This window comes from Hibiscus syriacus, unplaced genomic scaffold (assembly GCF_006381635.1).
Source record: "Hibiscus syriacus cultivar Baekdansim isolate YM2019G1 unplaced genomic scaffold, ASM638163v2 tig00117009_pilon, whole genome shotgun sequence".
Lineage (NCBI taxonomy): Eukaryota > Viridiplantae > Streptophyta > Magnoliopsida > Malvales > Malvaceae > Hibiscus > Hibiscus syriacus.
In genome coordinates, this window is record NW_024063521.1 from 942,648 (window position 1) to 965,941 (window position 23,294).

General features: G+C 31.9%; 1 protein-coding gene across 1 annotated transcript; it reads left to right on the forward strand.

Annotated features, from left to right (window-relative positions):
* The first annotated feature begins 13,799 nt into the window (after positions 1 to 13,799).
* On the forward strand, positions 13,800 to 16,322 carry LOC120195187. The gene is made up of 4 exons (XM_039197272.1): positions 13,800 to 13,838; positions 13,871 to 14,011; positions 14,920 to 15,031; positions 15,957 to 16,322. The coding sequence occupies exons 2-4, from the start codon at positions 13,887 to 13,889 to the stop codon at positions 16,029 to 16,031; spliced, it is 312 nt and encodes a 103-aa protein (XP_039053203.1). The 5' UTR covers positions 13,800 to 13,838; positions 13,871 to 13,886; the 3' UTR covers positions 16,032 to 16,322.
* The last annotated feature ends 6,972 nt before the right edge of the window (positions 16,323 to 23,294 follow it).

The window sequence follows — 23,294 nt, forward strand, 5'->3', positions numbered from 1 at the left end:
AACACCGCAACCTATTCTGGCATTCGCTTTAGCGGCGCTTCTTGAGGCGCTTTTACTAGCGCTGGGTGTAACACCCTTAAGTCGTATATGTACTTAATTACGAGTTAAAGATGTCACATTGACTTTGAAAACATTCTATACAAGAAAACTTGTAAAATTTTGTTTCTTTTTAAAATTTCAATTTATTTATTACAACTAATTTAATTAATCGTGTAAAAACATAAAATAATATTTGATTATCAAATTTAAATATGATTTTAGGCAGCAACTAGGCAGTTGAATGTTGTTTCTCAACATATATAAACGGACAAAATATCGACAAATTTATAAATCATTTAATTACCCTTTAAATTCTGTCCACTACAACCGTTTGAAGTTAATCCATGATCGCAATTCAAAACATTTATAATATACATGCCAATAATGATTAAAATATGTATTACTGATACTGTAAGTTGGTTTGATTTCCCAAGAAGAGAATGTCTCAGTACTTTTTACATCACGTCTTTTTCTTTATCTTAACTTATGCATGAAAAACATCACGCGCTAAGTAAAACTTAGTGAGGCAGTAACACACTTAAGGTGACATTAAACATAAAATTTCATAAAAATTTCATATCATTAAAATTAAAATTAAAATAAAATCATTGAACTTTCAAACCGAGTTATTCAAGCCTTTTTCTTCTTCAGAAACCTGAAAATCATCATCTCATGATTTTATCAAAATTATGTAAATCAATTCCAGATGTAACAATAATTCTATGTTCTTTTTCATTCGAACACAATTCAGAACTTTCATATTTCATTTTCATATTCTTTCCTTTTCAGATCCTTTTCATAACTTTCACATTTAATTCCATAGTCCAATGTATATGCAAGAGAATGCAAGGTACGTGAGTCATACATTAATGTACTCACTAAGTACCAACGATGCCAATCATCATCATCATAAGATGCACTCCAAGTGCAATCCTATCATTTGTACCAATGGTGCTATACATAACGTACACGAATATACCATATCGAAATCAAACTTTACCTTACTTTACTCAACTTCCTCAAGTATACCTATGACTCTCAATGCAATATACATTGTGCTTTTATATCATATCATATTTGTTTAAATCAAACATTTCCATTTAGATCGTTTTCAAAATATCCATTATTAAAAACAAGTACTTGGACAGTCCATACCCTAAAATAATTCAGAAAATATTTCTAAAATCATTAAGAAAATATTTCAGTATTAAAATTCAAATCATTCTTTAAAATCATTTTAGAAATTTCATTAAAATATTTTTCATAAAATATCATATATGGGTAATTCATACCCAAAATAAATCATAAATCATTTCGGTAACTATTATGGAAATATTCCATAATTTGATTCAAACTTTTCTTTAAAAATAAATCATCCGAGCTTGACTTATCGTGAGTCTTCCTCAATCAGAATAATTAAATAAATAAATGCACTCACATTTGCCTCACTACTGAACTTTTAATATGATATTATTTTATTCAATTGCTTTGCCCCTCGCTTCCGGATAACTAAGATAACAAGATTTGTCGTAGTCTGTACGACATCACATTCGTAACAAAATATTCAAACTATATGTTATTAAACTAACATAATCTAATTCCGATAATATAAATTCTATAAATGTAATTGATACTATATCGATATATAAACCTAAATCACAATTCCATCATAACTTTAAACTTTCCAAAAAACTATTCGATTCCATAAATATTCATTTCCATCACCAATTCTTGAACTTTCAAAAACTTTACATTTAAATCACCATTTATGAAGTCTTTTAGAATTCACATCAACTTTTTCATTTAATTTAAAACAGTCCTTCACCATTTTACTCATTCCAAACCAAATATTAAAAATTCCAACATATAGATAATATACCCAATTTAATACATTAAGAATTGAAAATTTGCAATTTCATCCTTTATTTTCCTAGCCTTTTCGAATTCAAGCATTAACTTTAGCAAACTTAAAATTTGATCCCAAATAAATACTTATACTTGAAATTCAACATTCAAGTAATAAATTCCAGCATTGTAGTATCATACTCAAATGGTACCCCCTAAATTTAGCAAAATTGCAATCAAGTCCCTAAATCCCATGACTATTCGAATTCCACCTTGAAATTTAACAAAAAGTTGTACTTTGATCCTAAATCAACATTCCAACTTATAAATTTGTAAGTACTAATTAAATTTCATCATTGAATACCCCAAATTACACATTTATACATCAATGTCTCACAATTCTCAAAACTTGCAAAATAGTTTTGTTTCTATCTCAAGTTTTCAAATTGATCCAATTAAATCTCCAAAGCTTGTAGAACACATCTAATATCAATTCTAAACCTTAGGAATTTTTTAACATTTTCCCCATAATTTCTTCCCTATGGTTGAATGTCCTTAATGATACAGGGAAAACTTTTTATTCATTTCAAGCAAGAATTCATCTTCCTAACATCCAATTCATGTTATTCCAATCATCCTAACATTAAGCTCAATCAAAACTATATCACTCCTCATATTCCTTAATATGTTTGAACCTTGTGTATGGCTTTACACTTGATTTTAATCATCACTCATGCTTTAGAATTAATCTACAACATCAATAACATAAAAATCTTCCATCAAATCTTCTAAATCAAACATGTTCTTCAACCACCTAATTCATGAATGTCAACATCTAAGCATGATTTGCATGTAAATTTTATACCAAATGGTAAACAATTTTAAGAGGATTAATTATTTATCAAACAGTTTAATCCAAAAAGAAACCATGGAAGCCTAAAAATCAAAATAAAATTCTCACCTTTGGCAGCTATGGTGTTTCAACCCTAGCAAGAGGAAATGGTTGGAAATTTTTCCTTTCTCTTCATTATTCTAGTATTATTTCATAAGACACTTATCTTTATACTAATATAATTGAATTTAAAATTCAATTAATGATAAACCCCACTTTTACAATTAATGAACCATGATAATTACAACTTGACATTGGAATATCTTCCATTAAAATATTCCACAGTCAAAGATGAACCAATTTGGAGTTGACTTTCTACTTTAGCCATGCAATTTTTAAAAATTACAATTCAGTCACTAAATTTTCCTAATTTCAGCCAAATAAGGAAATTAACTTCAATTCAATTGATTCATGCTAAATTTCACTATTCTAAAATATGGAAATAATAATTCTAACCTTTATCTAGCATCATTTAAATTTTGGTGAAATTATGGTTTGATCCGAGTATCCTATTTCTTACCGGACTTTACTACTTTATAGCTTTTAATTTAAATCCTGAATCAAAATTATGATTCACGCGAAAACAATTACTTCGGAATAAACAATTCATTTATGAGCTATAATATATAACTTTTAGAAATTACTTTTTTGATCCCTAAACTTTTATAAGTTTATACATTGGTTGTTAAACTTTCAAAACCCATATTTTGGTCACTACCCACAAATTTGGTGTATTACAATTCTTTCCCCTTAAAGAAAATTCCTCTTCAAAATTTCCATACATATTTACATACTTCAAGTAAAAAATATGAGGAAACTATTTTTTCATATTTTCCTCTTGTTCCCGTGTTGCTTCGTCAACTTTATGATTCCGCCAAAGAACTTTTACGAGTGGAATTTTTTTATTCCTTAGTTCTTTGACTCTATTAGCTAAAATCTTTATTGGTTCTTCTTTATATGACAAGTCCGGCTGGATCTCAATTTCCTCCGATGCAACCACATGTGAAGGATCCGATCGACACTTCCAAAGCATCGATACTTGAAACATTATGTATTTTGTCCATTTCCAGAGGTAATGTTAGATAATAAGCTATTGGTCTAACTTTTTAATAATCTTACATAAGGAAATGAATCTCTGACTCAACTTTTTTTTATGTCTGAACCTCATAACCTTTTTTCTAGGTGATAATTTAAGAAATAATTTATCACTAATTAATATTCAATTTCCTTTTCTTCATATCAAAATAAGATTTATATCGGTCAGGAGCTATCTTGAGATTGTCATGTATAAATTTTACCTTGTCTTTTACTTCTTTAATTAAATATGGACCGATCATATCTTTATCATTCAGCTCATGCCAGTTTAGTGTTGTCCAATATTTTCTTCCGTATAATATTTCAAAAGGAGTCATCTTAATATTTGACTGATAATTATTGTTATAAATGAACTCTAATAAAGGAAAATACTTTTCCCATGATCCTTTAAAATCAATAACACGCGCCCTTATCATGTCTTCAAGTATTTAGATAGTTTGCTCAGACTGTCCATCAATTCGATGATGAAATGTTGTGCTGAAATTCAACCGAATTCTCAATGATGTATTCAGAGATTTCCAAAACTTCGAAGTAAATCTCGGATCTTTGTTAGAAACTTTCTAGACATGTACTCTATACATTCGTATAATCTCCTGGATATATAATTCAGCATACTTATCCATCGAAAAATCTGCTCATACTAGAATAAAGTGTGTTGTCTTAGTCAATCTATCCACAATCATCTAAACCAAGTCTTTCTTGCTAGGTGTCAAAAATAAACCAAAAGCCTATCACGAAATCCATAGTAACCTTTCCCAATTCCACAGAGGAATGAAAAATAGGTTGCAACAACCTAGATGGATGCAATGTTCTACTTTGATTTACTAACAGGTCAAACATTTGAATATAAACTCAGTTGTGGTCCTTTTCATACCTACCCACCAATATCGACTCTTTAGATCTTGATACATTTTACATCTTCCTGGATGCATAGTCAAAGGACTGCAATGAGATTTGGAAAGAAGATCCTCCCTTAGTTCCTCATCATCAGGTATGCAAACTCGCCCCCGATAAAACAAACATCTATCATAATTAACTTCAAATTCTCTAGTTTCACATTTCTTCTCTTTCTTGATATTTGTTAAACATTTATCATCCTTGCTTTGAAGATCTTTTATCCCATCCAACAATAAAAGTCTCAAACTTAATTTTGCAATAAGCACACCATCATTTTGCATAAATAATCGAACATCCAAAACTATCAAAGAAAAAAATGTTTTTCGGCTAAGTGCATCAGCCACCACATTAGCATTTCTAGGATGGTAATCAATGATTACATTGTAATCTTTCAGAAGTTTAATACATCTTATTTGTCTCATATTCAATTCTTTCTGAGTTAACAGATACTTAAAACTTTTATGATCTATATAGATATAACATAATTCACCATACAGGTAATGGCGCCAAAATTTTTAAAGCAAAAACCACTACTGCTAACTACAAATCATCAGTCAGATAATTTCTCTCATACGTATTTAACTGTATCGAAGCATAAACCACAACTTTTCCTTCTTGCATAAGCACGTACCCCAAGCTATTACGAGATGCATCATTGTAAATCACACAGTCTTTGTCTAATACTAGTTGCACTAGAAATAGTGCTTCTGGTAGAATCTACTTAATCATATCAAAGTTTCTTGGCACTTTTTGTCCATAACAATGGCACATCTGTAATACCCCAAGTATCGGATCAGTGATCATAATGAAAGGATTTAAAATTTGGAGAATTAAATTGAATAAATGATAAAGTATAAGAAATGGTTTAAACATTTTGATTAAGATCAATTAGTAAGAATAGAAGAATGTAAGGGTGTTTTGGTCCTTTAGAGGGAAATGGATTTAATTTTTTTAATAGGGTATTTAAAGTAAAGGAAGAAGGGGAAAATGGATAAACAAGTAAGTTCTCTTCTTCTTCCCCTGTTGCTCGTGCTCTCCTCCATAGCCAAAGGTAAGGCTTCATTTAGATAGTTTTTCCTTTCGTTTTTGGTTTATTCTTGAAACCTTAAGTGTGGTGGAAGCTTAAGGATGGTTTAAAAATGATTAAACTAATAAATGGATGACTTATTGGAGATTGAAGAAAATGGGTTTTTAAGTGATTTGTTGAAATATGAGTCTTTATTGATGTTTACAAGCATAATTGACTTGTCAAAGAAGTAGATAAGAGATTAGAAACCTTGGATGTGATTAAAAACATGTTAGAAAAAGTTGTATGATTCTTGGTTTGAGAAGTTCTTTGGAGATTTTAGATGTTATAAGGAGCAAAATGAAGGAAAGTTAATTGGGATAAGTAAAAAAGAGCTTAATAGTATTGTTGGAGGTAAAAGTAAGGGAATTTGACGAAATTTGGGTAAAAATCAAGCTAAAAAATGGAAAATCTAGGTAAGAGTATCGGTACTGGAAGAATATTACCGATACTATAGGTTTAAATTTGAAGAAATACGATGAACAATATCGATACTGATACAATTAGTATCGATACATATGTGGATATCGATACTAAGAGGAAGGTATCGATACCATGAATTCTAGAATGCAAAAATGGTATCGATACTGAAGGGAGTATCGGTACCATAGTATAGAAGTATTAATACCATGGTAGGTGTACCGATACTATTGAGTCTGGAAAATTAAGATAGGATGAATTTTGATAGAAATTGAATATAATAGTACTTTTAAGTATTATTAAAAGTATAAATGTTAGAGAGTATACTAACATTGGTATGGTATGTGTACTTATTGGATGCTTGTGTAGATCGTAACCAAGCTCCTGAGTCAAGCAAGAAAAAGGGAAAATATAAGGTTTCCGAATAGCCAGACATCCTTAAAGCATATTAACGAGGCATATAAGATTAGTGTGTTTATTATGTACATTAAGAGTTTTAGTTGCATGTGGTTAAATGCATATGTTGCATTGTTATATCAGTACTATGTGTACTATCGGCACTAAGTGTGCAACCCACGGAATTCATAATATGTTTATAAACGACCGTATCAGCACTAAGTGTGCAACCCACCAAATTCATAATATGTTTATGAACGATCGTATCGGCACTAAGTATGCAATCCACCGAATTCATAATATGTTTATGAACGACCGTATCGACTCTAAGTGTGCAACCCACGAAATTCGTAATATGTTTATGAACGACCGTATCGACACTATGTGTGTAGCCTAAATGACTTATAATGAATTGAAAATAATAAATTCGAATTTGATAGTTATGATATACTGATGCATTGATTTCACTGTAACAGTGTTATTGCCTCACTAAGTAAATACTTAACGTGTGTTTATTTCACGCGTAGGTTTTAGCAAGCAGAGTAAGGAGTGCATCTGACATCGTAAATCAAGAGTTGCCTCATCAGTAATTGTACGACAGCTATGTCTATTTTTGATATTATTAGTCGGCATGTAATAGAATTATGATAACGCTCTGAAAAGTATTTGATTTATAATGATGTAAAAAGATAAAATGTTTGAACATTAAATTTTTGTTTACATACTAAACTTTAATGAGCGTTTTATTATTATTAAAATAAAATATTTTATGAAAAGAAACAAAATTTTTATTGGTTTTCAAAAGAGGAAATGCTTTAAAAGTGATGTGACATATGTGTCTCATGTACGGAAATGTATAAGGGAAATGGGTGTTACAACATCCTTTTTCAGTAACTTGATGAGTGAAGAAGCAATCATCGAGAAATTCTTCAAGAATCTCCGATATAGTCAGCTAATTCCAAGTATCTTCGAACTTCAGAGCCATTTTTCGGAGTTTTCCACTCAACTATTGCTTGTACTTTCTTGGAATCAAACCTAATTGCCTCTGCTGAAATCACGTGACCAAGGTAAACAACTTCCGGCAACCAGAATTTACACTTTGACAACTTAGTATAAAGTTTTTTTGTCCCGTAGTGTCTGAAGTACATTACGGATATGTGCATCATGTTCTTTTCTAGTCTTGGAATAAACCAAAATATCATCAATAATTACAATTACAAATTGATCCAAGTATGAATGAAACACCCAATTCATCAAATCCATAAATGTTGCAAAGGCATAAATAAATCCAAATGGCATCACTACGAACTATTAGTGACCATATCGAGTCCTGAAAGCCATCTTTGAAACATCTTTCTTTTTAATATTTAATTGATAATACTCGGATCGAATATAAATCTTCGAAAATACTGAAGTACCTTTAAGCTGATCAAACAGATCACCAATCCTCAGAAGAGGATATTTATTCTTCACTATCACTTTGTGCAACTGCTGATAATCTAGGCATAATCACATAGATCAATCTTTCTTTTTAACGAAGAGTATCGGTGCATCCCATAGGGACACACTCGATTTGATAAAACCCCAACCAAGTAGCTTCTGAAAATGTGCCTTTAGCTCTCCAAGTTCAGTCGGTACCATTCAGTACGGGGTCATTGAGATAGGTGTTGTACTCAGAAAAATATCAATATTGAATTCTACCTCGCAATCAGGAGGTAATCCAAGTAATTCATTAGGGAACACAATCAAAAATTCTGAACAATCAGAATATCCTCAAACTTAACCTCAAATGCTCGAGTATCAATCACTTAGCCAAGTAAATTGAACAACCTTTTGACATCATTTTATTTACAGTCACTGTTAATTTCACATTGGGCAATGATTGCATTTTTTTCTCCTGTATTATTATTTTAGACTCCTTTACATCTTTCAGAAATAATCATTTCATGCAACAATCTAGCCAATCGTAATACAAAGATAACCAATTCATGCCCAAAATGATCTCAAATAGATCAAATGACAATTCCATAAGATTCGTTGGGAACATAACCCATTGAAACTTTATTGAACAATTTCTACTTATCCGCTTTACTCTGACACTATGACTTGTCGAATTTATAGTTTTTTCTCTACTTATATATGGGTTCTAACAAAATACCTTTTTCTCTAACTGATTTCATACTAAAATAGGAATACGTAGAACCCAAATCAATCAAAAGTAATACAAATGCATCTTCTACTTTTATTTCATTTAACTAATGATATTCTATATAAGACCACATAAAATATTCTTTCTTTAAACTTTTAGCGGACACTTTACTTACCACTTATCCTTGCTCTCTGGCCGTAAGGATTTAGTCTTTAATCTATCACTTAAGATTAACTCAAACCATACATTTCTTTAAGCAACTTAATACTCAACTTATATACTTTTCAAAAATTTAAACAACTTAGTAACACTAAAATCATCACTAGATTCAATAATCTCCGTATTCTCTTTAGTCTTAAATACCTTCTAACATTTGATAGATTTCTCTAATTCATTAACCACATTAAGGGCGGGGCATTTCTTCGACAAAATAGAGGATAATCTCTTATAGCTCCAACCCTTTTAGGGCGAATTACTAAAGTTTTCTCTGGTTTGTTTGAATCAATTACCATCTCGATCTTCTTTTTATCCTTATTAGGTTTATTACCCTTGTTTTTAGCTTCATCCTGAAGCTCAAAATTGATCGTTCGAGACAATCCTTCTTCTTTCAACATCTAACACAACAACATTTCAAAATTATGTTAGTAAGGAGAAAATCACTAACCATACCAAGTCAATAATTTCGAAATCATAGTGGCATGTATTCCCTTTCAACATAAAACATACTTGGTTTAGGCCAAGAAACGGCTAAACCTATAGCTCTTATACAAATAAATGTAACACCATTTACCAATATGCGTACTTAATTATGAGTTAAAGATGTCACATTGACTTTTTATAACGTTCCATACAAGAAAACTAGTAAAATTTTGTTTCATTTTAAAATTTCAATTTATCTATTACAACTAATTTAGTTAATTGAGTAAAAACATAAAAGAATATTTTATCATCCAATTTAAATTAGATTTTAGGCAACACCTAGGTAGTACAATGCTATTTCTCTACATATATAAAATTGCCAAAATACTACCTAATTTATGTATCATTCAATTACCCTTTAAATTACGTCTACTACCAACCATTTTAGGTTAATCTATCAGAGCAATTCAAAACATTTATAATATACATGCCACTAATGAGAAAATATGCCTTATGATATTGTAGGTTTGTTTGATTTCATAAGAAGAGATGCTCTAAGTACTCCTTACTTCACGTACTTTTCTTTATATGAACCTATGCATTAAAAATATCACGCGCTAAGTAAAACTTAATGAGACAGTAACACAACTATGGTGAGATAAAACAAAAAATATCATAAAAACTTTCAAATCATTAAAATGAAATTTAAATAAAATCATTTAACTTTCAAACCAAGCTATTCAAGCATTTTTCCTCTTCAGAAACCTGAAAATCATCATCTCATGATTTTATCAAAATCATGTAAATCAATATCAAATATAACAATGATTCTATATTCTTTTTTCATTCGAACACATTTCAAAACTTTCATATTTTATTTTCATATTCTTTCTTTTTCAGATACTTTTCATAACTTTCACATTTACTTTCATAGCCTAATTTATATGTAAGAGAATACAAGGTACGTGAGTCATACATTAATGTGCGCACGAAGCACCAACAGTGTCAATCCTCGTCATCATAATATGCACTACAAAGTGCAGTCCTATCATTTGCACCAACGGTGCCATACATAATGTACATGAATGTACCTTATCGGAATCAAACTTTACTTTACTTTACTCAAATTCCTGGCATGTCAAGTATACATACGACTCTCAATGCAACATACAATGGGCTTTTCTATCATATTTTATTTGTTTAAATCAAACATTTTCATTCAGATCATTTTGAACATATCCTTTATTAAAAACAAGTACTTGGGCAGTTCATACCCTAAAATAATTCAAAAAATATTTCTGAGATCATTAAGAAAATATTTCATCATTAAAATTCAAATCATTCGTTAAAATCATTTTAGAAAATGCATTCAAATATATTTTTCATAAAATATCATATATGGGTAATTCATACCCAAAATAAATCATAAATCATTTCAGCAACCATTATGGAAATATTCCATAATCTGAATCAAACTTTTATTTAAAAATAAATCATTCGAGGTGACTTATCGCAAGTCTTCCTCAATCAGAATAATAAAATAAATAAATGCACTCACCTTTGCCTCACTACTGAACCTATAATATGATATTATTTTATTCAATTGCTTTGTCCCTCGCTTTCGTATCACTAAGATAACAAGATTTGTCGTATTGCGTACAACAACACATTCGTAACAAAGTATTCAAACTATATGTTAGTATTATACTAACGTAATCTAATTACGTTAAAATAAATTCTATAAACGTAATCGATACTAAATCGATATATAAAACTAAATAAAAATTCCATCATAACTTCAAACTTTCCAAAATAGCTATTCGATTTAATAAATATTCATTTCCATCATCAATCCTTCAACTTTCACAAACTTTACATTTAAATCACCATTTATAAATTCTTTTTTAGAATTCACATAAACTTTTCCATTTAATTGGAAATGGTCCTTCACCATTTTACTTATTCTAAATCAAACATTAAAAATTCCATCATATAGAGAATGTACCCAATTCAATACATTAACAATTGAAAACTTGTAATTTCATCCTTCATTTTCCTAGCCTTTTCGAATTCAATCATTAACTTTAGCAAACTTGAAATTTGATCCCAAATAAATACCTATACTTGAAATTCAATGCTCAAGTAATACGTTCCAGCATTTTAGTATCATACTCAAATGGTACCCTTACATTTAACAAAATTATAATCCAGTCCCTAAATCCCACGACTATTCAAATTCCACCTTGAAATTTAACCAAAATTTGCACTTTGATCCTAAATCAACATTCAAACTTATCAATCAGCATCCACTAATTAAATTTCAGCATTGAATAACCCAAATTACACATTTATACATCAATGTCTTACAATTCTTAAAACTTGTAAAATAGCCCTTTTTCTAGCTCAAGGTTCCAAATTGATCCAATTAAATCTCCAAAGCTTGTAGAACACATCTAATATCAATTCTAAACCATAGGAATTTTTTCAACATTTTCCCCATAATTTCTTCCCTATGGTCGAATGTCCTTAATGATATAGGGCAAACTTTTTTATTCAATTTCAAGCAAGAATTCATCTTCTAACATCTAATTCATGTTATTCCAATCACCCTAACATTAAATTCAATCAAAATTAAATCAATCCTCATAAACCCTAATATGGTTGAACCTTGTATATGGCTTTACAATTGATTTTAATCATCACTCATGCTTTAAAATTAATCTACAACATCAATAACATAAAAAACTTCCATCAAATCTTCAAAAGTAAACATATTCTTCAACCACCCAATTGAAGAATCTCAACATCTAAGCATGATTTCCATGTAATTTTTATACCAAATGATAGAGAATTTCAAGAGGATTAATTCTCTATCTAATCGCTTAATCTAAACATCAACCATAGAAGCTTAAAAATCAAAACAAAATTCTCACATTTGGGAGCTATGGTGTTTCGGGACTAGTAAGAAGAAATAGCTGAAAATTTTTCCTTTATCTTGAATTTAAAATTCAATTAATGAGAAATCACACTTTTACCATTAATGAAACATGATAATTACAACTTGCCATTGGAATATCTTCCATTAAAATATTTTTACAGTCAAAGATGAACAAATTTGATGTTGACTTTCTACTTTACCTATTCAATTTTCAAAAATTACAATTCAGTCACTAAATTTTCCTAATTTAGCTAAATAAGGAAATTAACTTCAATTCCACTAATTCATGCTAAATTTCACTATTATAAAATATGGAAATAATATTCCTAAACTTTATTTAGCATCCTTCAAATTTTCTTGAAATGCTGGTTCGATCCGACAATCCGATTTCTTATCAGAATTTAATGCTTTATTGCTTTTAATACAAATCCCAAATCAAAATTTTGATTCTCACAAAAACATTTATTTTGGGACAAACTATTCATTCACGGGCCAAAATATATAACTTTTAAAAATTTAATTTTTGGTCACTAAACTTTTACAAGATTATACTTTAGTCCCTAAACTTTCAAAACTTACATTTTTGTCACTACCCAAAAATTTGAGTATTACACCGGGTGAGTTTTTGGACGTGCTTAAAAATGCCGCTATAAGCCTAAAAAACATTGTGAAAAATCTGTTTTGTTGTAGTCAATTGTAACGTTCAGATGAAATGTTGGATGTTTTAATTGTTATATCCCAATCATTTATACGTTTATCATTAAGTACTAAAGTAGACTTAAACTATGATTGAAGGACCAAATACGATATTCTCCATTAATTTAATGTGTTACATTATCCTTTCAACCATAATAAAGACATAATGCCTATTTTATGAAAAAATTTAAATTTTAGTATTTTTTATTACTTTTAAAATTTCAATGCCTAAAGTCAATAATCTCTAGAGCATATTGTTAAAAGTTTTCCGTTACATTTTCCATCTCCCATAAGTTATGGATTCAGTACTTATTAATAACAAAATTTCTCTTTTCCTCCCCTAGATAGAAATTATTCAAAAGAAATTTAGTGTCTAAAAAATATTTTACTATAATTTAATTTTTATTTTTAAAAATTCAGCTAAAATTTAATTAAAATTTATGGGAAAACTATTTTATAATAATTTTATACTATTAAAAAATGATCATTTTTAGAATTTATCCAAAATTTAATTAAAATTGGAACGAGTATACACCACTTTCTTCTTGCTTAGTAGTTAAGGCGTTAAGCAAGCTGACCTGGTATCCTAACTCGGTGCCAACACGACGCCGCTTTCACTCCCACGTCACGAGCAGAAAATCAAACTAAAATCATATTATCTTTTTTTTTTTTTTAAATTTCGCGAAGAAAACAAAAGTAAACCCAAAGAAGAAGAAAAAACATCTGGCGTTTCTATTCCAACTTCCAATTTATTATTCATTTTCAAGTTAATTTACATTTTCGGGCGACAAAAATTAGATTTAAGCAGTTTACCATGTGGGTGGAGATCATCTGTGGATTTATCTTTTACCGCTTGTTCCGCCGCTTCTTCTACGGCTCCGACGACGTTTTGGGCTTGGAAACCTCTGATTTCAATGCCATTTTCTCCGTCGCTAATAGGTACTACTTTTTCAATTTCAACTTTTTTTTTCTCTAATTTCGTTCTTTTTATTGTTATTTTAATGATTTTTCTAACTATTTTTTAAAAACAAAAGAGTGGAACTTCATTGATTTTAGTTGAGGTTGTTACTGAGCTGAGCTTGATTGTGTAAGTATTAGGCTGTTATGGTTTGTATGGTTTCATGGAAAATTGAATTCTTAGAAAGATCTTTCTAGTAGTAGTCATTTCTTTCCGATGGAAATAGTTGTGAATTTACTCTTCGTTTGTTGTTGCTCTTTTTTTCTTTTCTTTTAATTTCTCTCGGGTTCTGAAGTGAAACGGAAGAATGGGTTTGAATGCGAACATTTTAAAATTAATATTTTAAATCTTCGTAGTAATGAAGTCCATGATTTTACTATGTAGAGTGGGAACAATTATTGTTGTTAACATGTAAATGTTGCTTTTTTCGTTGGTATAGCCAAAAAAAAAATCAAGTAGCAGAAGACCAATCACAAATTATCTTAGGTTACTTTGTTAGTTTATTTGCGACCAAAATTGACATTAGCAGAGTATTTTGGCAAATCTATGGGGCCGTTATCAAATTCTCTCACTTTTTTTTTATTAACTTCTTCTTTTGATGCAACTTCATTGTAGATTGAACAACTTTATGGTGGCAAGGTGTATGTGGGGCTTCGTATTCCAGTTGCTGACATATCGATATTGTTCATATTACTAAAGGGTAATGTGTTTATGCTTTTTCACCTTCATTGCATTTTCATAGAAAATTTTTAAGCGTCTATTGTTTTCTTATTTTCATTTTTGGTTCGTGTTGCAAAGATAAGACTGTGTTATCACCGGAGTTCTCCTCGATGCTCATTTTCTGGTGCTTTTTTAATTTTACTTTTTGAAATTTAATTCATTTGTGCAGAGAAGCAGCGGTTATTTCTGTCAAGAATCTAGCAGGCTTCGTTTCTGTAAATGAGGATGGTAGCTGGACTACTGATGGTGGCAGTACAAGGGCTGTGTGTCATCCTGATCCTGTAAGTCACCATGTTTATATCTGCTTCTTCAGGAACTCAATGTATGTGGTATGTTTAGGGTTGTAAATGAACTGAGCTTGAATGAACGTACTTTTGTTCATGTTCGTTTGTTTATTTTAAGCTCGTTCATATTCAATTACGAATTCCAAAATTGTGCTGGTGTTTGTTTAATTTCAAATTATACGTTTTTGTGTTTGTTTGTTTAAATTAAATGAATTTTTTCGTCAATATTAAACAAACACGGTGAACGTTAAATGAACGTGCCCATGAACATATGATACAACATGTTTGTGAACAATTAAAATTATGTTTGTGACATATGTATAAATATGCATGTTTTAGATATAGAATATCCAAACATAAATGCTAATAATTATATCATATAATAAATAAAAGAAACACAAAACAATAATATTATTGATTATATAACAATCAAATAATATACAAGTCGTAAATGAGTTATTAAACAGTCTTTAAACGAACATAAAAGAGCATGTTCATGAACATAAATGAACTGAACATGCCTTGTTTGTGTTTGGTTTGTTCAATAAACAAAACAAATCACAAAATCTTGATCATATTTGTTTATTTAGCTTGATAAACAGATAGAAATCAAAATGTTTCTCGAATGTTCTTTTCATCTATGGTCCTATCATGTTCACTTGCTTATTGTGAGGAGTGTGATTGTTTGTTGCCAATAAAAGCTTTTCTAGATGGGTTATATCCTCAGTGTCATGATGTTCATGAGCTGCATTTATGAATGTATATATGTTGTCTTATAGGTTCAAGCAAAGCCTTAATATGAATGCCAAACTTTTCTACCGTCACCGATGAGAAAAAATTCTCTTTCTATTTTCTGCCAATAGTAAAGCATTCTAACTTTAGAGGGAGGTGAAGATAGAGTATAAACTATCTGTTGTTTCAGGTTTCAGAGGCTAAAGAACAAGCTTCAGTACTTGAATCATATATTGAACAAAGGGGAGTTCGTGTACCAAAATGATATTTTTCGTACAAAGCTGTAATTCCGAATCCGGAATTCCAGTATTTACTGAATAACTCCCCCCCTTTTTTAAAGGAAAATCCTTATAAGACTGTACTAAATAGATTTCATTTGCAGTACCTTTTACAAAAATTTTCCATCCGAGGTTATTACTTATGACTAGTGGGTGCAATTAAAACCAGAACCAAAAAGTATTTTTCCTGGATGGATTAAAAGTGCCTTTCGTGGTGGGAAGGAGGAGTTGCAGGAATCTTTTCATGAACAACTAAACTTTTTTCTCAGCACAGCTCCAATGTGGGATAGGTTTTTAACTTAATGTGCCAGTAATTCTGATCATAACTTCATTCACATAGTGGATTATATATAGACGATTTTAGATATTTTGTAATTTTTAATGATAATCTGTTTTTGCCCCTCCCCATAATTTTATAAGTTCATCTCATCCTAAAATTTTAGAAGTTTGACCCTTACATAATATTCTGTGTCCGTCCTTAATATTATCCATATTATTTCGTTTTCGATCTATAATATTGACAATGTACCTTGCTATGTAACACTAAAACTCTGTTGTGCAATTTCATTTTTATTTCTCTTAACTAATTGCATGATTTTCCATCTTTCAGACACTTGTAAATAAAATGATAATGCAAAGAATATCTAACTAAAGAGATTTTGAATTAAGCATTAGGGATTACGTAGGAATTAAGTTATTTTGCAGTCATATAGGAAGATGAAATTATTTGTTATACGAGTGGGTTTCAGATTCTTTTGAATGTTATATTCTGATCATCCGCAATTTAAGCGCTAGAGGATATGTGCAGGATGGAGCTTAAAGATAACAAGTATGTTCTTAGAGATCCTAGGTTCGAGCATCTAAGTTTGCAGTGTTGCAGAAGACGGCTATAAGATAGAGGAAAATCGAAACTGATAATTTGAGAAAATAAAAATGAAGATAAAAGAGACACAAAATTTACGTGGAAAACCCCTGAATAATATAGGGTAAAAACCACGGGCAACAGGTAGAAGAATTTCACTATGAGAAAATAGGAATTATAACTTCTCTCGATCTATCAAGGAGAAAACAATGATAATTCTCTCTTGATAAAAATGAGAAAACAACTCTCAAGAAACTCTCTAAATTCTCTCTAGTATTGGAAGAAAGCTAGAATGCTTTGGGATGATTTTGAAGCTAAATGAGCTAGGGTATTTATAGTTGAAACTTAAGGACTAATTTTATAAATACCCTAAATTACAATGACTAAAATTAATTATCCAATTACCAAATTTCAACAAAAATTAGGTGCTTAATTTTTGTCTTTGACAAAGCACCATTTGGTGCCTAATTTGGTGCCTAAATTATTTGACTTTTAACAATTTCTCACTTGAAGATTTGATTGGAATAATCATATCTTCACACCATTCTTTCTACATTGTACCTTCATGTTGCTTACGTTTCTGACAGGCCACAGGAGGATCGACACCAGGTAAATTTATCAGCATTGATTGTCTTCGTCATGAAATCTGCTATGTTGTCTTTGGTATGGATCTTCTGCATATCTACCGTTCCTTCTTCCACCTTTTCACGAATGAAATGGTACTGAACTCGTATGTGTTTTGTCCTTGAATGAAATGTTGGATTCCTTGCTAAATGCAAGGCGCTTTGATTGTCACAAAACAGAGAGACATACTCTTGATTGTGCCCAATCTCCTCCAATAGCATCTTCAACCAAATTGCTTCTTTACTGACTTGTTTAGCTGCTACATATTCTACCTCTGTTGTGGACGTAGCCACAACTGACTGCAATTTTGAAACCCAGCTTACAGCTCCACCAGCAATTTTGAACACATATCCTGTAGTAGATTTGTTTTTATCCAAATCCCCTGCATAGTCAGAATCGACATACCCATTTATAAGTAAGTTTGATCCTCCGTAATATAATGCAACATTTAAGGTCCCTTTGATGTATCTTAGGATCCTCTTTACAATATTCCAATGCTCTTTGCCTGGATTCGTCATGTACCGACTAACCACTCCCACTGCTTGTGCAATGTCTGGTCTTGTGCATATCATAGCGAACATTAAACTTCCCACTGTTGATGCATACGGTACTCGAGACATCTCCATCCTCTCTTCTTCACTGCTACGACTCATACTGGAGGATAATTTGAAGTTAATAAGAAGAGGGGGTGGAAATTGGCTTACAATCTTGCATGCTAAATCGTGACAATATTTTCTTCAAGTAATTATTTTGTGAAAGCCAAATCTTCATATCACTTCTGTCTCGGTGAATTTGCATCACTAGAATCTTGTTTGCTGATCCCAAGTCCTTCATTTCAAATTCCCTAGCCAGTTGTGCCTTTAATTATTCAATATGATATTTGTTGGGTCCTGCAACCAACATGTCATCTACATACAACAGTAATATAACAAAATCGTTATCACTAGACCTCTTGAAATAAGCACAAGGGTCTGCATTAAGTCTGTTGTATCCAAGGCACATAATGAATGAATCAAATCTCTTATACCAACACTTCGACGCCTGCTTTAGACCGTACAGAGATTTGTTCAACTTGCAAACCAAGTTCTTCTTTTCTTTTTCTTCAAAACCTTCAGGCTGGAGCATATAAATCTCTTCTTCAAGATTTCCATGAAGAAAAGTTGTTTTAACATCTAGTTGCTCTAGATATAAGTTCAATGTAGCACACATTGCCAAGACTACTCGAACTGTTGTTAGTCGAACCACAGGAGAAAAAATTTCATTGAAATCAATACCTTGTTTCTAAGCATATCCTTTGACCACCAGTCTTGCACGATACCTCTCCACTTGATCGTCACCATTTCGCTTGATTTTGAAAACCTATTTTGTTACCAATTGGCTTCATTCCTTGTGGTAGCGGCACAAGGTCCCATGTATTATTTTTATGAAGGGCTTCGATTTCTTCTTGCATTGCCATCATCCATAGTGAAGCATCTGAGCTGTTTATTGCCTCCTGGTATGTTGATGGCTCACCGTCCTCTGTTAAAAGGCAGTATGCAATATTACCTTTTATAACATAATCTGAGTTCCAATTGGGACGTCTTCTCACACGATCTGATTGACGAGTTGTTGGAGCTTCAGAACTCTCTGGTTCTTGTTCATCATGTGTTGGTTATGCTTCAGAAGAATCTCCTTGTTCAAACTCTTTTTCCACATGTATCTGCGTAGTCTCTGACTTTTTAGCGTTACCATTTTCTTCTTTTCTTTGTAGCTTATCTTCTACAAAGATAACATCCCTGCTGATGATCACTTTGCGGGCAGTGGAATCCTACAAGCGATACCCCTTGACTCCATCAGCATACCCCAAGAATTTGCATTTCCTGGATTTTGGATCCAACTTTGAGATTTCTTGGGAGTTATACATCACATACACAATACTTCCAAATATATGGAGGTTTGAATAATCAGCTGGTTTACCAGTCCACATCTCCATTGGTGTCTTTAGCTCTATTGCAGTTGATGGAGCTCGATTCACCAAATAACAAGCGGTATTGACTGCTTCTGCCCAGAATGATTTTTCTAGGCCTGCATCCCTCAACATTGCTCTTGTTCATTCTAACAATGTTATGTTCATCCGCTCTGCCACTCCATTTTGTTGAAGAGTGTTTGCCACTGTGAACTGTCTTTTGATGCCTTCTTTCCTGTAAAAGTCATCAACTTCTTCGCTTGTGTATTCTCCTCCATTATCTGTTCTGAAACACTTGATCTTATTTCTAGAATCAAGTTCCATCCGCACTTTGAAGATTTTGAAAGTTGAAAACACATCTAACTTCTTAATAGGATACACCCAACATCTCCTAGAGTAGTCATCAATAAATGAGACAAAGTATTTTGCTCCACCTAGGGATGTAACTGGTGCTTGCCATACGTCAGAATGAACCAATTCTAGAACATTTTTGCCTCTAGAATTTGACGTGTTGAATTTCAACCGGTGCTGCTTACTTGTTATACAATGCTCACACAAAGGAAGTGATATCTTTGTTAAGCCGGGAAGTAGCTTTTGCTCCACAAAGACTTTCATTCCTTGTTCTGACATGTGTCCAAGTTTCTGATGCCATAGCATCGCAGAATCTGAACTACATGAGGCAACAGAGGCTTCTGCTTCTAGCAAAGTCTCTCCCTTCAGCATGTACAAGTTTGCTGCTATCTTTTAGCCTTTCAGCACCACAAGCGCTCCACGGAACACCTTCATGATTCCTTTCCGTGTTTCAATCTTTCTTGCATTATTATCCAACAATCCATAGGATAATAAATTTTTCTTTAGGCCTTTCACGTGCCGCACATCTCGAACAACTTTAATTGTTCCATCATACATATTCAATTTGATGGTTCCCACGCCAATGATCTCTAAGGCATGATCATTGCAACTATACACATATCCTCCTGAGACAGGTTCATACTGACGGAACCATTCTCTTCTTGAGATCATGTGATATGTTGCTCCTGAATCAATGAGCCATATATCTGCAAATCTTTTTCTTCCTTCTACGGTGGTTGACGCTTCACAGCATAGTGCATATCTATCATCTGAAGTGTTTGATGTATTGCCTTGTAGATTGAAGTTTTTATTTTGACTCCAATAATCCTTCTTCAAGTGACCTTTCTTTCCACAGTTGTAGCACTTTAAATTCTTCTTGCTCCTTGACTTTGATCTACCATGTTTGTGACTGCTGCTTTGGCCACGTTCTGTTGATCTCCCTCTCGTCGTTGTCAACGCTTTTGCTTGTTGCAGATTTACTTGTCTGTTTTCTTTGTTCTTGCGCCGATTTTCTTCTTGTAGAACAGTAGCTGCAACGTCATCGAAGACTAGACTGGTGACGTTATTGTTTGTCAAGTTGATAATAAGTTGATCATACGAATCCGGTAGACTTTGAAGTAGAAGTTCAGCATGTTATTGTTCTACTATTTTATAGCTTAAGGATGTAAGCTGAGAAAATAAAGTGTTCAGTGTGTTTAAGTGTCCCGTCACTAAAGTAGATCCTGACATCCGAAGAGTGTACAATTTCCTCTGAAGGAAAATTTTATTGTGCAATGATGTGGCCTCGTACAATTTGGTGAATAGCTTAAGGATGTAAGCTGAGAAAATAAAGTGTTCAGTGTGTTTAAGTGTCCCGTCACTAAAGTAGATCCTGACATCCGAAGAGTGTACAATTTCCTCTGAAGGAAAATTTTATTGTGCAATGATGTGGCCTCGTACAATTTGGTGAGATGATCCCATATCTCCTTAGCTGTCTTCTTCTCCTCGATACTTAACAATACTTCATCTGTTAATGCTAGATGAAAGTTTGCCATAGCATTTCCGTCCATCTCGTTCCATTTGTTGTCATCTGCGAAATCCATCGGCCTTTCATTGATAGCCACTAGACACCCGTCTTTCCTCAGGATGACCTTTATCTTCAATTTCCACAGTGAGAAATTTCTCCCATTGAATTTTTCAATATCAAATTTTATTGCCATAGCTTCTATTATTGATAGCTCCCACTATTTCACTATCGTGAATAGTTCTCTAGAACCTCAAAGAATGGGTAATACCTTCTTATTTTCTTATGTTAGAGGATCCACCCTTTGGTGGCAACCACAAAGACAATAAGCAGATATTACACACTCAAATCTGATTCTGATACCAATAGTTGCGGAAGACGACTATCGGATAGAGCAAAATCGCAACTGATAATTTGAGAAAATAAAAATGAAGATAAAAGAACACAAAATTTACGTTGAAAACCCCTGAATAATATAGAGTAAAAACCACAGGCAACGGTAGAAGAATTTCACTATGAGAAAATAGGAATTACAACTTCTCTCGATCTACCAAGGAGAAAACAATGATAATTCTCTTGATAAAAAAGAGAAAACAACTCTCAAGAAACTCTCTAAATTCTCTCTAGTATTGGAAGAAAGCTAGAATGCTTTGATATGATTTTGAAGTTAAATGAGCTAGGGTATTTATAGTTGAAACTTAAGGACTAATCTTATAAATACCCTAAATTACAATGACTAAAATTAATTATCACATTACCCAATTTCAACAAAAATTAGGTGCCTAATTTTTGACTTTGACAAAACCATTTGGTGCCTAATTTGGTGCCTAAATTATTTGACTTTTAACATGCAGGTTGTGTATACATTGTCGATGATTAAGAAAGATTCTAGATAGATAGCCAATGAAATTGTGATACTAGAAATGGTAAACTACCAATGAAATTGTTATGGATATTGTTTCTTCCCTTCTTTCCTACAAGACTAACAATTTGGAGTACCATAAAGATTATGCATAGGCATTGAACTTGATGTGTATAGACAATTATCTACTGGTTAGCTGTATTGCCATATACTTGTGCAATCATCTTATATTTTCTTGTTGATGCAGCAGCTCATTCAAAGCTTCAGGTTTTGTACTCTCCTCGAGATTATCGAAGTGGAGGAGCTTCGGCTTCTGAGTGGAAGGAAGTAACTGTAAGATCGAGTACAGAGGTCGTATTCCAGCCTCAAAATTCTACTAAAGTCCGCAAATTCAAGATCTCTTCGATCACGTCTCTGTCTCTAAGTGCCTGAGGATGATTCCTTCGAACATATAGATGTATTCTTTCGTTAAGTTAATGACAACCAGTTCTGTAATGAATCATAATTTTGTTTATATGGGTGGAACTTATACGTCATACTGGGAAATTCATAGAGCTAGTTGTTAAGAGGAACAACTCCTGAAAGTGGATGTAAATATTATATTTTCCTTTTCAAAAATTGCTTAGAATTAGATAACTGTGCAGATTCCATAGTTTGTTTGTGATGCGCAACAGTAAAAATCAAACTAGCCAAAATGGCAAAATTGGCCAGATAAGGCATTGAAAAAAGTTTCCTTTTCATTGCAATTAATCTTTTATTTTTTTTCCAACTAGAGAGAAATTCACGATGTTTGAGGAAGACGGCTGGATGATATGACGTCTTCCGTGAATACAGTTGGTCGACAATGCGTCTCTTAATCTCTGTGCATAATCCGGCAAGAGTGTGAACAAAGGTTATCTGTAGAAGATGTCATGTTGTCTAGTTGTTTTTCCCGACGTTGTCTTGTAATTTCGACGTCTTCCCTGAAGTCGTCTTGTGATTCCTGCATCTTTCCTGAAATCGTTTTGTAAATTGTAATTCCAGCATGTTTCTTAATGTATTGTAAAACAAAATCTTACTTGAAAAACTAAACTCTAATGATTTTTTTCCCTTTTTGATTTCT